The sequence below is a fragment of the Nuphar pumila genome, chromosome 15 (genome assembly GCF_984573655.1).
Source record: "Nuphar pumila chromosome 15, dmNupPumi1.hap1.1, whole genome shotgun sequence".
NCBI classification, from domain to species: Eukaryota; Viridiplantae; Streptophyta; class Magnoliopsida; order Nymphaeales; family Nymphaeaceae; genus Nuphar; species Nuphar pumila.
The window spans coordinates 91,368,899-91,382,798 of NC_143263.1; the positions used below are offsets into that span (position 1 = coordinate 91,368,899).

Sequence of the window (13,900 nt, forward strand, 5' to 3'; positions counted from 1 at the left end):
TTCGTGCATGGCTCATGTTGATCCAATCGTTTCGAGAACGTGTGCATATCCGCACATATCTCGCTAATCATCCCCCATCAAGACATCATAATCAAAAGAGGAGTTATCTTGCCCATGTGAAGGTGTGACAAGCACCTTATGTTGGTGCTGCATCGAGACACGCAAGGGAGCGGGTGCACACAGGAAAAACGTGGCAGCATGTACAAGGCTTCAGGCTATTTTCGGAGCCGACTTTTGGGCTCCAGATCTCTTAGCACAGGATGAATCCGACAATGAGATTTGGGGGTTTGGAAACCCCAATAGAGGTGATTACAAGGGATGGCAATGGACCGAGGGACAACGGGGCTCTGCTCCGCCTCGCCCCGTTTGGACTGAGGATAAAAGGCATGAAACGGGGATGGAGGTTAAATTGTATCCCCATGCAGGAATGGAGGCGGGGATGGACTTACGCTTTTCCCCGCCCTGCCCCTGTCACAATCCCCACCCCACCCTGCTCCGCCCCGTCCCCAATCCTTAAAGGGATGACTGTAGACTAAGGGGAAACGGGGCCATGCCCCTCCTTGCCCCTGTTTGGACCGGAGATGGAGGACATGAAACGGGAATGGAGGCAGGGGTGGAGGTTAAAATCCATCCCCTTGCGGGGATGAAGGTTTGGATTTTGAAATGGGACGGGGGTGGAGACCTTGTCCCCTGCCCCAATCCCCTACTCCTGCCTCTCTCCCTCTTTGACGTCTCCCTCTTCGCTCTTTTCTTTACCCTCTTTCTTTCCTTTTTTCTCTTTCTCCCCTCTTTCATTTCTCCTTCCTCTTGTCTCTTCTTTCCTTTCTCCGTCTCTTTCTTTCCTATTCCTTTTTTCTTTCCCTTCATTCCTTTCTCTAATTCACACCTCCCTCTCTCTCTGGGATTTCTCTCATCTCTCTCTTATTCTCCCTCTCTAACATCTTTCTCTCTCTTCTCTCGCATCTACCTCTAGCCTCACATTGCTCTCTCTCTCTCTCAACTTAAGTAGCAACCCTCTCCTTGGGGTGTTCCAAGGAGTGTCATAAGGGTTGCGCGCTGCCCTAAGCCTACTGGATCATAACTGCACCTGGTGCATCCATTGTGCACATCCCCAAGGCTGCCCTAAGACGACTGGATCTTCACCTCGTGCACCAAGTGTGCCAGTAGCCAGGCCTTGGCCACTGCAGCCTTTTCGTGTTTCAAAGGTCCGATTTGTACCATCAGCGCAAAAGAGCCCTCTCCACTGCGGATCAGACCACCCATGGGCTGATCCTAGGGCACAATAACCTCTTGCACTAAAAAGACATTCCAATACTAAGCCTGAAGTTACAACGAGAAACAGATGTTTAGTTGCTTAGATTCAACAAAAACTTTAAAACGCCTCGTCGGCCTTTCAATCACAGGTCACAAGCAGCCTGCTTATTCTCATCATCATTGCTTATCCCAACTGCATAGATGGGGTCAGATTCAAGAGTCACGTTTCTCCATTCACGGAAAATTTTGACTAGACAGGTTTCAATTCCTGTTACTATTGTAGTTTGTGAAATGATACAACTTGAGTCTGACTCCAGATCAGCCAGGGCTGTAAACAACCAAGCACCAGCAGGGTTCGAGCCTGCGAAAAGGCACACATGGGAATGCAGCTCTAATATGGATCATTCACAACAATAATATAATAAATTCACCCAGCAAGCTACCATCCCAGCCACCAAATACAGAAGGTTCATTACAAGCTGCTGAACAGCGTGAAGTTCGTTCAATTCTTTGTGTAAGGTTTCTGTCCACCTGTAACCACATGTACATATAATTAACAAGGAGAAACTAATGGAAAAGAAGAGAAATGCATGTAACTATGAATCAACATAAAGTAGCCAGGATCATGTGAGGAAGCAATATGCATATGTAATTATGCGCCCACGCACTGACATTGGCATTCATGCATTTAGCATCTAAAACGAACAGAGGAAAGTCATGGTTTACATCAGTAGAATGTGTACTGCATAGCAAAAACATGTCATGTTTGAGAGATCCAACAAAGTGACTACCATATTGGTTGTGTTTCTCGTAAGAGAGTGATTACTCTATTGATTGAATAACCAAGATCTCTACTAGCCGGGAAGATGCTTTGTTACAAGTGTGAATCTAATCTGGCATTCATTTCAATTACAAGCACAACAGTTCCTTCGAATCAAAGGAACAAAAGATGAATAAGCAACCGAAAAGGAAACTCAGGAAAATACCATGAGACCTTTTCAAGCTAACAGCAAAACCAAATGGAAAAAATATGAAAACCATACCAGAAGGGCACAACTTTAACAATGGGATGGAACCATGCTCTCCCATGCCTATTTTCTCTTGTTCCTGCCTCTAGTGGCAAATCGATATCTTCAATTTATCTGAGAAGGTTGCCCCCGATTGGAATATATACAAGATCACTCAAATCCCTTCTGTATGAAATTGAAACGCCAAAACAAAATCATTTGGACTTTCCCTTCATCCTCCCCCTTGCTTGTTACTTGCTCCAGAAGCCATAAGACCTTCTGGAACAGACTCCAAGTGCTGAGGCGCTGAACCCAGTTCCTGATCAGGAAAAGTCTCAGCTTTCAATGAAGGGGCAATGTTGTTCACATGGATCCATGTAATATCCCATAAGCCGTCACCACCTAAAGCACTGCGCTGAAAAGGCACCCCCTTGCTTTTCATCACAAGAAGCATGTTTTTCAGAAGTTCAGGCACCTGCTCCTGAAGCTTTTCGCACCTCTTGCCTCTAACTTTAGCCCTTACATAATTCTCCATCCGGGTAAGAACACCCAGCCACATCTTGCAAAAGCTTGGCAATGGAGATAGCTCACTTAAAAATTGAAGAAAAACCTTTGACAACAATCTCATTGCCAGAATCAAAGATCCTTCCATATTTCTGTAGTCTTTTGGAGAATGTCCCTGTGTAATCTCAAGCAGGTCGTCAAGCAAAGTAAACAAAACATGATCAAAGCAGTGCAACCATGAGGTTATGGTGATCCCAATCCCATCAACCATCGTCAAGCATCGCTGAAGCAATGACAAAGCATGGTTCCTCACCTCTTCCCTCTGCTCCAAACACACTCTTCTCAACCCTTGCACCAACTTCAGCCACATCTCCACAATATCCTGTGACATTTTGGAGGCATCATCCATTGCTTCCTTTGCCTCCCGTTGCCATTTGGCAAGGGAAGGGAGTGATTCAGCCATGAGATCTAATGCCCGCAGAGACCTGTCCATCAAACCGACACGGGACTCGGCAAACTGCCGTGCTGCATCCAAGCAGAGAACGTAATTAGCCGGTGAGAGGTGTGCACCCTCTGCCATAATAAATGTGAGAGCTTCAAACCCAGCTTCAGAGGCTTCAGGATGCCGAGCTGTGATAGAAAGGAGTGAGGAGATGGTCCGCCACCCAGGCTGAGACCTGATGTGTGAAGCATTGGCTTTCACAAGGCGCGTGACTTCCTGAGTTATGTGCTCACAGTAAGCATCAGCTACACGGGCATCAAGCTTCAATATGAGTTGTAGTGACCTCAGCAGTTCATCAGCCAAGTTCTCTTTATATGGAAGCAGCCTTTGGCAGATGCGTAGTAGCCCAAAAACAGCTTTCTCCACAAGAGCACAAGGCATCACAGTGGACTGTACAATGCTAGCTATATGTTCATAAACACCTTGCCATAGAAGAACAATTCGATCACGGTTGTTCAGCGTGATGGCAATCAATAACTCCAAGCAAAATACTGCAGTGTCCTCATTCTCAGGTGAGGGATTCCCTTTCTGAGGCCTACCTGCAGCCCATATTAACGCCCTTGCAAGCTGCAAAAGTGAATCTGCTTGCAAGAATTTACTTTCTGTAAAAATGCTATCAATGTGACACTTCTGGATAGTCTGAAGAGTGCGTTGATGGGCCGCAAGTTGCTGTTCAGTAGGTTGTGACCTGGGTTCTTCTGTGTCAAGTGACAACAGTTGACTAAATCTACCCATCAAACCTGCAGATCTTCGAGGAGTACCCATAGGTGTCATGTTGGGAATTGATACTGAACCAGAGACAAGTTTCACGTGACCAGAATCTGCAGACATCTCAGAATCATCAGCTGCATCACTAGCGACACGGGCTGGCAAAAGTCCAAGCTTGTGCAATCTCAAGATGCAATCAAGTATGTTTCTCCAACCACTCCGGATGTAGTCACCGAATCTGTTTGCAATAGTGAAAGCAGTGACAGTTGCCATCTGCGCTTTGGTATCATCACCGAAGGCAATAACAGGCTCCTCAGCAGATAAAGGGTTTAAAAGTGTCGTGGACTTGCAAAGAGAAACAACCAGATCATCCAACACGTCTTCAAGATGGTGGCATGCAGATATCTTTGCCACCACCAGGAAGCCCTCAACACACATCTGAAAAACCTCTTCATGCTGTGCGTGTTCAAATACCACTGAGATGGCTGCGATTGTAGGGCCGGACATAATGGCAAACATATCATGATCAAGAAAGCATCTGGAATCACAGACAATGTAGGGCGCAGCCTTCTTAGATTTCCTCATGAGATCAATCCAACGGCTAGGAATCATTTCTGGGAATCCAGCACCTTGCTCTGGAGTTGTACGGATCTCATTTTTGCAGATTGAATAGTACAGCTCTGAAAGGAATTCCCTGGGAAGGTCCCTTCCACCATTTATGGTCCGATTATTACGGATAAAATCCTCTTCTGTCATCTTCTTTTTTACCTGGACATTGTGCTGATCCGTGTTAAGCATTATGATGGAATATGACAAGACAAGAGCAGCATCTTTATCTACAAGAACATGGAGATTTTGCTCATAGTATCTTTCCGAGAATGCCTCAAGCACCCTCTGTATCTTCTGTGCTTCTCCTGGCAATCGGAAAGTTTCCAAAAACAACCGTAATGCAGTATCCAGGTTCATGTCTTGGAAATCAAATGTCCGAGCAAATTCATGCAGCACTTGGACACAGAAATCATCATGATTTCCCAAAAAGTCACCAACAAGACTCTTATCCAATCCAGCAGTATACCTGAAAAAACATGCTACACTCTGTGGGTCAAGCTTATCAGGCAACAAATGTGTGCCTTGCAGGAACTCCAGCCCTTTCTTAGGATCCCTGTTAAAATGATTTGCTCCAATCATTAATCTCCTCTTAATATACTTCCTCCGGCGCACAAATCCTACCCACTGGTTAGGGTCACTATAATTCTCACACTTCACTGTCCAAAATGGAGTATATTCTTCAAGGTCACCAACCTGTGCATGGTCCAAAACGGGTGATGCAGAACCAATCCTCTCAGCCATGGCCTGGATAACTGCAATTAACCCTTCCAATGCAAGAACATGCATGGCTGACAGTGGGCAATTGACTGGAAATGCACTCTTTGACAACAGGTTTGCAAGATCTTCAAACACATTGCTGCAAGTTATGTCACAGTCAAGGTTTGCATACATCTCTGCCATGAACATGGGCTGCCTGCAAAAGTCAACAAGAGTCTCCATTATAACTTCCTGCTGTTGGAAGGAAGCTCCATATCTGCTTTGTGTGAGTCTCAGTACAACACATGAAAAAAAAGCTTCAAGCTGCAGCTTCAGCTCCTTCCTCAAATGCTGGTATAAGTTCAGTACAATGCTGCAGACCATTGACAAAATCAATGGGCTCATTGACAAACCAAACTGCATCAAGTTCCAGAAAAGTTCATCCTGTACCAAGGACAACAATTTTGGGTGCTGACGCAGGGATGGCCCTCCCAATTCTATGGCAGAATTGATTAAACCCAGTGCAAAAAGTGGCACATCCTCATCGAATGCTATCGGGTTTGATCTTGGTCCAACACCAATGTGCTCACCTATATTCATAAGCGAACACAAGAAATGAAATATCTCGACCATGCAAGGAATGCCATATGGCTCAGTCATAAGAAGAATGTCAGTTGATGACTCCATGTTATTGGCATTTCCTACCGAGTTATCATCTACTGGACCACATACCAAACTCACTGAAGTATTTGAAGAGAAAGAGACAGAAACTGTAGGAAAGTCTGGGTCAAAATTTCCATTCCCATTGTCACATACTTTGTTCTCAAAACCATAACCCTTTTCAACGACAACTACCTGCACAAGAGAAAAGTTAGCTTACATATTCAAGAGAGAAAGCAGTCATACAGAAGAAGCAGGACCCTCACCGATGCCTCTGGTTTATGTGTGTGTCCATCTCCATTAGCCAGCCTATGTTCAGAGCAACCAATATCTGGCAAATGAGCAAAGATGCACCTAACAAGCTCGTGCATGGTATGACGGGCTATTCTCTGCAGCAACTCCCCTTTCGTTCCAGCTTGGTGGACCACACGGAAACATGTGTTCACTATAGTGCAGACGTGCTGGTTAGTTAATACAACTGATGCTTTGCTTTTTGTACATGCAAGAAGAACTTGGAGTATCTTCATCAACACAACTTCTTCGGATGCAGGGTCAGTTACCTCAAACCGGCAACTAGTCACCGCATCCACCACCATATGCATCGCTTCTTCCACGTTCACAGTATTCAGATCGAAAATCTCAAGAGTCAGAATCTTGTATACAGAAGATAAAGCCACACCCGTGATGGGTGCACCAGTTTCATCAGACCGGATCACATCCAAAAATGGCTTCAGGTAAGTGGTTGGATTGATGGTTTGCCACTGCTGTTGCCACAAGAAGATCTGCCTCCGGAGTGCCTTCAGTGACAGGACAAGAGCATGTTCTGACTGATCATCGCCAGCCATATAACGACCTCCCCATCGCACGTTTCTCCTCATGACAGCCAAGACAGCACCCACCTCCGAATTCACCATGCAGGCTAAAGCTGCCTTTCTGGCCACACACTCACCATCCTCCAGCTCTTCAGCGATTGCATCGATTCCCATCTGCATCTTAGGGCGCCCCATTGGAAATAATGCCTAGTAACAACTCCAAAACCCCCAATTCCAACCCCACTATTGACTGGAAAATGCAACAAATCTACCACAAGAAAACATTTTCGCCACAATGTGAGGTGCATCTATGAAGAAAACAGATGCACGTCGCTCCTGGTGAATGCCAAGTTTGAAACTCTAACTACATAATAAAAGAACGCACCCCAAATGCCAACATCGAGCCCTATAGTAAATTCAAAGCAGAAGGAAATCAGGGGGAGAGAGCAACAAGGCAAGCACAAGCATTCAATGTTAGCGCTTACAAACCAACACCAACAAAGCAACAACTATCACTTGTATTCATCGAACAAAAGAGAAATTTAATCAAATTTCGAAAAATCAACCAAGGATTAACACCTAAATCGAGTTCTCCCGTTTTTCGTCCAAGGAACTCTTCAAAAACCAATTTCTTTTCCAGATCAACCCTTCGTTCCAAACAAGAAGGAGAAGGGTCTGAGTTCCAAACTAAAAGCTGGGAATTACAGCCAGTGAACCGCACCACTTGTAAATTCTCCAATTTCCCAACGCCTCGGATCATAAACACTAAAAAATTGAAATACCTCACCTGGATTAACCCAAAAGACCCTGACTCCAAAGTAAGGAAACATGCAATCCAGAATCAATGTGCAACAGCAAACCAAAGAGAAGAACACCACCAGTCCCTCCAAAACCCCAAGATCAACGAGAAGGAAAGGAAAATACACATACATTATCAAAAGAGAGCAAAAATCAATCATTTCTCAAACGGTCAGATGCCGATTTAAACCCTAATTCTTCCCGCACCGCCCGATAAAAAAATCTAATTCATCAAATTCTGTCATGAATAACGCGAAATTCGGAACCAGATAGCATATCTGCGTACCTGATCCGCAACGGATTAGGGCTAGGGTTAGGGTTTCATGGAAGACGACGCGATTGCACATGGAGAGAGAGGGGGAGGGGGGGGGGGGAGAATGAACGTTTCTTGGTTTATATTTTTTTTATTTTTTGATATTTGCTATTTACTGAAGTAACCTTCGTCGTTACGATGCTTGCGAAATGTGTCAATGGATTCCAGGAGTGAAAATAGATTGGGTACGGGCTGGATTATGACAGAACCGCATCTTAATCCATATATCCCACGAATGTTGTAAGAATGGTCTCGGACCTTGAATAGATTCCTGGAATTCGGGCGATTCCGATTCAGGTTTTGAATCGTTTTGAATTCGGACAACTTTTAGCCAAAGTCACATGTCAAAAAACTATTTAAAATGTTTAAAAACTATTTTTAACTAATTTCAGATTTATTTGAAAATTAGCCGGTTCAGGTCAGTTTCATATCGATTTTCTACCAATACGATCGAATCAGCAGATTCAGCCGGATTCTCAATGACAATGGCAACATTAGATCTGAACCCGAATACAGATCAATGACAATGGCAACATAATTGAAAGCAGATCTGAAATATGTATGAAAATACTAGATCAAGGAAAAATGACTAAAAACAAGCTTCTTCCGTTAAAAAAAAAACCATAGTTAACATAAACAGGTACAGGGTACTAGTACGAGCACGAGACATTGGTTATGGAGGTACAAAAGGAATGTTTTTATAAAATAAAATTAGTGCTTGTATGCAAAAATACTAATAAAAACAAACTTGACACCCATTTATGAACATATCAACATATCATGTTGCATATCCTCACTTCAACAATTATTAACAAGTGATAATACATTTGCTCAGCCCCAATAGACTCATATAAGTCGTGTACCCATGTGGTTCTTCTCTAAAACCAAGTTATATTCAACCAATTCATTTTTGGAACCATGACATGCTTTCAAGCTCAAGTTACAAATTTGAAACTGCATGAACATAATTTCTCTATCGGTAGAAATTCTGTCATGACTTATATAAAATGAATTTAAATTTAAGATTTTTATTATTGATGCACATATGTGTTTGTTGTTTACAGGAAAAAACTTAGATTTAAACTCATTTCGGTTTGAACTTTCATGATTTTTAATTTTCAAACCATAATGAATCAATATACAAGATTTTTTTTTGTATTTGTCAATACACTAACTAAAGCATATAAAAAATTTAATCATAAATCCTGAATATTTTGAGAGCAATAAATTTTACAAAAAATGTACAGCCTACACAAAAATTTTTTAGGATAAAAAATCTATATCAATTTGCATCTTCCAACCAGTGACTCAATTGAGTTTAATTTTTTTTTTTAGATTTCTTTCATATGTCTGGAACATCTTTTTAAAATTTTAAATGTTCACCATTTTGGAGAACCATGATTTTCTTTAAGGTTAGGTCAAAATAAAAATATATGACATCATGTATTTTCAAAAAGCACATAAAGAACTTTGTGATTTTATAAAAAAAATATCAAAAACATGTATCTAATGATTTTGATTCAATATAAACACACCATATACATGCATGTATACATCTAAGCATGTCGAAAACACATAGATCAAATTCATAACATGAATCAAACACAATATCCAACGTATTTACATAAGAAAACATGTTTTTCTCCAAAAGAATGCATCTATGAACCAAAATCGGTTTTCATGTAGATAATTTTATTTCTTAAAATATTAAATCAGTTATTAACAACTAATATCAGTTTTAACATTATTCATATTTAATACATGTTGATCATATATTTAACATATAATATAAATCACAATTCATACATAAACTATTTTTTTCAAAAGAAGACATATATGAACCAAAATTGGTTTCACCACACAAATGAATCTTATTCTTATATTTTAAATCAGTTATAAACAACTAATATCATATCTAACATGAACCTGATTTAATATATGTTGTTCATGAATAAATCTAATACAAAACATAAATCAAGAATCATATAACATGATTTTCCAAAATAATCATTTGATTTATGCTATAACTCTAAAAATAATTTTCATAAAAATGGTTTTGAAGATTTTAATATTTCATAAACAGTATAACATCAATCCATACATTAACCATGACTGATATATATAAATTAATATGCATCTAGAAATCATATCACAGCATGCTCATGCACCTTGGCATTATGCACACACATATTGTTAAAGTGCACCTACCTCACGAAATTGTTAGAACAAAGGTCACCCTCCAAAAGTGTTGGTGTAGTATTACCCTTCACCTCCTTGTTCACCTTCTTTCACTCAGCGCACCACCAATGAAAGCCAGCCACAACAGCACCAAGACCAGCACCTCTTCAAGGGAGGTCATGTGGGAGGAAGAAGAGAGAAAGGAGACAGAAAGATAGAAGGTTGAGAGAGAGACCCTAGAGGAATACCTAGGGGAAGTGAGATAGGGAGGGGGCAGCTAGATGGTATATATGATCCCTAAACACTTCTCAAGTAGAAACATAAAAAAAAAATATGATGAGTGTTAACAAAAACCAATGTTTTTAACATATTCGCAGTCTGATTTGATACTCACATGAGTTACAATCTACTTATTTGACTTTATGTGGCTTGGGAAGAATTTAATGATTATTCCTTTTTTCAAATTGAATAATATTGTACTAAAAAGGCTTATTTAGCTAATAAACAGTATTAGTGGCTCAAGAAACAAAAAAAAAAATTGAAGTAAACCAAAGTAATGGCAATCATGATATATCATCTATTTCAAGCTTTTCAGCACAGTTGATATGAACCATTTCACTTTTAAAATGTTTGATGTAAAAGAATCACCAAAACTGTCTTTGGTACTCCTACATTTAGTCTGAACCCTAACAATAGCAAGAGAAGGTATAATAGATTTCTTTACTGGTTTCAACAAACATTTAGCGTGCAATAACAAAAAAATTGTCTCAAACCACCAATTGACTTTGATTTAGCTTGTGGTAACTCCAAGATCTAAGACAAGCGACTAATATTTTAGGATAACTATCAACAAACTAGAGAGGGAGGTGAATGAAGAAACGCAGTGGGGGCAAGGATGAGTAGAACAAGAAAGGAAATGTATATATATATATAGAGAGAGAGAGAGAGATTGAAGTTGAGAGTAGGGCATTGGGTTGGCCTGCGCTTGTGTAGAGCTCGGCCCTTTAAGATTTAAGCATGGGCCAGCCCAAAACCAGCTAATTAGGTAAATAATAAATAATTAACAAGTTCCCATGTACCCAACTAATTATTTTTCTAGTTTTCATAAAATTGATGCAAATAATTAAGTAAATAATAATAGTTACCAAGTTACTCTATAATTAATTAATTTTTTAAATGTTTATATTACTAAAAAATTAATAAATAACTTAGGCCCATCAGGTCAGCCTAGTAGCCTGCGGGCCAACTTGAACCTGGCCCATGTATACAATAGGCCAGGTTTTGGCCTGATAGCTAACGGGCTCGGGCCTAAAACCTTTACCCAAACCCGACCTATGGTGGGTCGGGTTGGCCCGTTGCCCACCCCTAATTGAGAGTAATGGTGAGAAATGGTATTGTGCATAGGGGTGTCAATGGGTCGGTTTTACCTAGACATGACCCGAACCAAACCCTATAGGGCTTGAGTATGGTGACAAATAAGAAGACTTGATTAAGACTCGGGTTGGGACCTAAAGGTCCAATTAATACATGGATCCGAGTATAATTTGTGAAATTTTATACCAGACTCGAGTTTTGATTAAGACCCACAAATTTTTAATATAAAGATGCTAAAAATATTATTTTATCGAGTATGGTCTAGGTTTGGTTTATGTAGTTCTTATCGGGTCTGAGTATGGTTTCTCTTATTGTAGACCTGATTAGACCCGAGTCTGGACCTGATACCATATCCAAAAATTTAGTCCAAGTCTAGTTTCACCTGGGTTCGAACTAAACCCGACCCATTGACACCCATAATTTTGCATGGGTATGTATAACCCCACGCCCAACACCCAAGAGAAAGATAATTAAAGCATAACAATTGGTGACCACCTAAGAATGCTAATAAGAGATGGCATCTCACCGTGGCCAATTGGAGTGGGAGGTGGCCACCTAGCAAGGCTACTACGAAAAAGCACTCAAGAAGACCAATAGATAGGGAAATGACCACCCAACAAAGACAATAGGAATAGCCTCTCAACAAAACCAATAGAAAGAAAAATGCCACCCAACAAACCCGATGAAAATGGCCTCTCAAAAAGACTAATATAAAGGAAAAAGTTTCCCAACAAGCTTAATAGAATCGATAAGCAACCAAGACCAATAGGTAGGAAAGGGGTCACCAAAGAAAGCAAGTATGACTAAAACAGTTTTTTTCAAAATACTTATTTTCCTCCAAAACCCAAACTTAGAAAAAATAGACTTATAAGCGCACACAATTTTGAGTCATAAAACAACAATTATCCATGTGGATCAAAATTGTGGAACAAGAAATAAAAGATTGTTCGTGAAGATCTAGCACATAAATGAAGGTATCTTTTGGGTTTGAACCTTCACATTTGTATTACTTAGTCATAGTCAATCTTGAACCTCAATAGTGTTAGCTTTGAATTGAGGGTCTTGAATGAATTGGCATACACAGTAACACACACTTCCACTTCAGGTCACTATAGTGTTTCTACTAATTTATAAAAGTCACACATTAAGAGTCCTACATTCATAAGTGCTTTAAAAAGAAGCTTAAGTGTCATATAAGGTGACCCTACCTTCACACTCATATAAGCGAGTACATCAAAGGTATTAAACTTGTTTAAACATCTCAACCATATAGAATTCATTAAGAGTTCAAATGAACTCAACCTTAAACTCATAGGTTTCGAGCACTAGACATCAGGAATGGAACAATGATTCTCCCCATCTTTATATTTATTAGTGTTTATCAAATCACTCCAATGACTTGTTCTTCTCATTAAACCACTAGACTTGGTTTGACCCATATCATGTGGTTGAGTTTTCATCACGGGTGGTTTTTTCTATAGGCGTTAGCCTCATTCTCCTTGATGTCCTAAAAATAATTTCTCATGAAGGGCTTTTTGTTAACAGATCTGCTAAATTTTCAAAAGATTTCATATATTCAATTGAAATCATGCCTTGTTTGAGTAAGTTATTGACATAATTATGCTTTAGACTTATATGTCTAGAATTTTCACAATAATATTATTATCCGCCTTACAAATAGTTGTTTGACTATCGCAATGCATAACTATTAGAGGTATAACTTTATCTTTCAGTGGTATCTCAATTATGAGATTCCTTAATCATTCGACTTTCATGCTTGCAAAAACTATAGTTATTAATTATGCTTCCATTGTGGAATACTTTATCAAAGTTTGCTTCTTGAGTCCCAAAGCGATAGCTCCATACCTATGGGTAAAAAATCATTAGCTCATAGACAAAGATTCTTTAGAATCAAAGTTTCAATTTGAGTCATTATACCCTTTGAGTACAATGGGTTCTCTCTCATAGAATATCTCATAGTTCAGAGTTCTCAAATATCTCAAGACTCGATATATTGCATTGCAATGCTCTTATCCTAGATTACTTGTATATCGACTTAATACTAAGATCATACAAACTTGATACATGTTTATAATCAAAGTGATTATATTTTCTTAAGATGGTCTCACTATAATGAGATTGTATCAATGCATAATCATTTTCATGTCTAACCAAGAATCACATCAGTCATCCCCATGTCTTATAAAAATTTAGTGAAAGATTTTTTTTTTGTAAAATTATTGCAATACATACTATTGCTTATAATCAACATATCATTTATATACAAACAAATGATAATGACATTACCATGATCTATTTTGCTATATACGCACTTGTCAAAATCATGAATCTTGAATCATATGACAAAATTACATTATCAAATTTCCAAGCCATTGTTTTGGTGATTGTTTAAGAATGTATAAAGATGCAAACAATTTATAATTTATTTTATTGGCTTGTTACTACATGACCTTCAGGTTATTCT

At 39.7% G+C, this 13,900-nt stretch overlaps 1 protein-coding gene across 2 annotated transcripts; it reads right to left on the reverse strand.

The window, feature by feature from the left end:
- Positions 1–1,505: 1,505 nt before the first annotated feature.
- LOC149815982 (ARF guanine-nucleotide exchange factor GNOM-like) lies at positions 1,506–7,868 on the reverse strand. 2 transcript variants are annotated; one of them, XR_016427971.1, is made up of 4 exons: positions 7,837–7,868; positions 6,207–7,158; positions 2,298–6,135; positions 1,506–1,785 (listed from the first exon to the last, which is right to left on the reverse strand). XR_016427971.1 is itself a non-coding variant. In XM_089989461.1 (3 exons), the coding sequence occupies exons 2-3, from the start codon at positions 6,945–6,947 to the stop codon at positions 2,494–2,496; spliced, it is 4,383 nt and encodes a 1,460-aa protein (XP_089845587.1). In that variant the 5' UTR covers positions 6,948–7,158; positions 7,837–7,868; the 3' UTR covers positions 2,020–2,493. The 2 variants fall into 2 exon arrangements, 1 of the variants encoding a protein (XP_089845587.1); XM_089989461.1 differs by lacking the exon at positions 1,506–1,785 and having other exon boundaries at positions 2,020–6,135.
- Between the last annotated feature and the right edge of the window lie 6,032 nt (positions 7,869–13,900).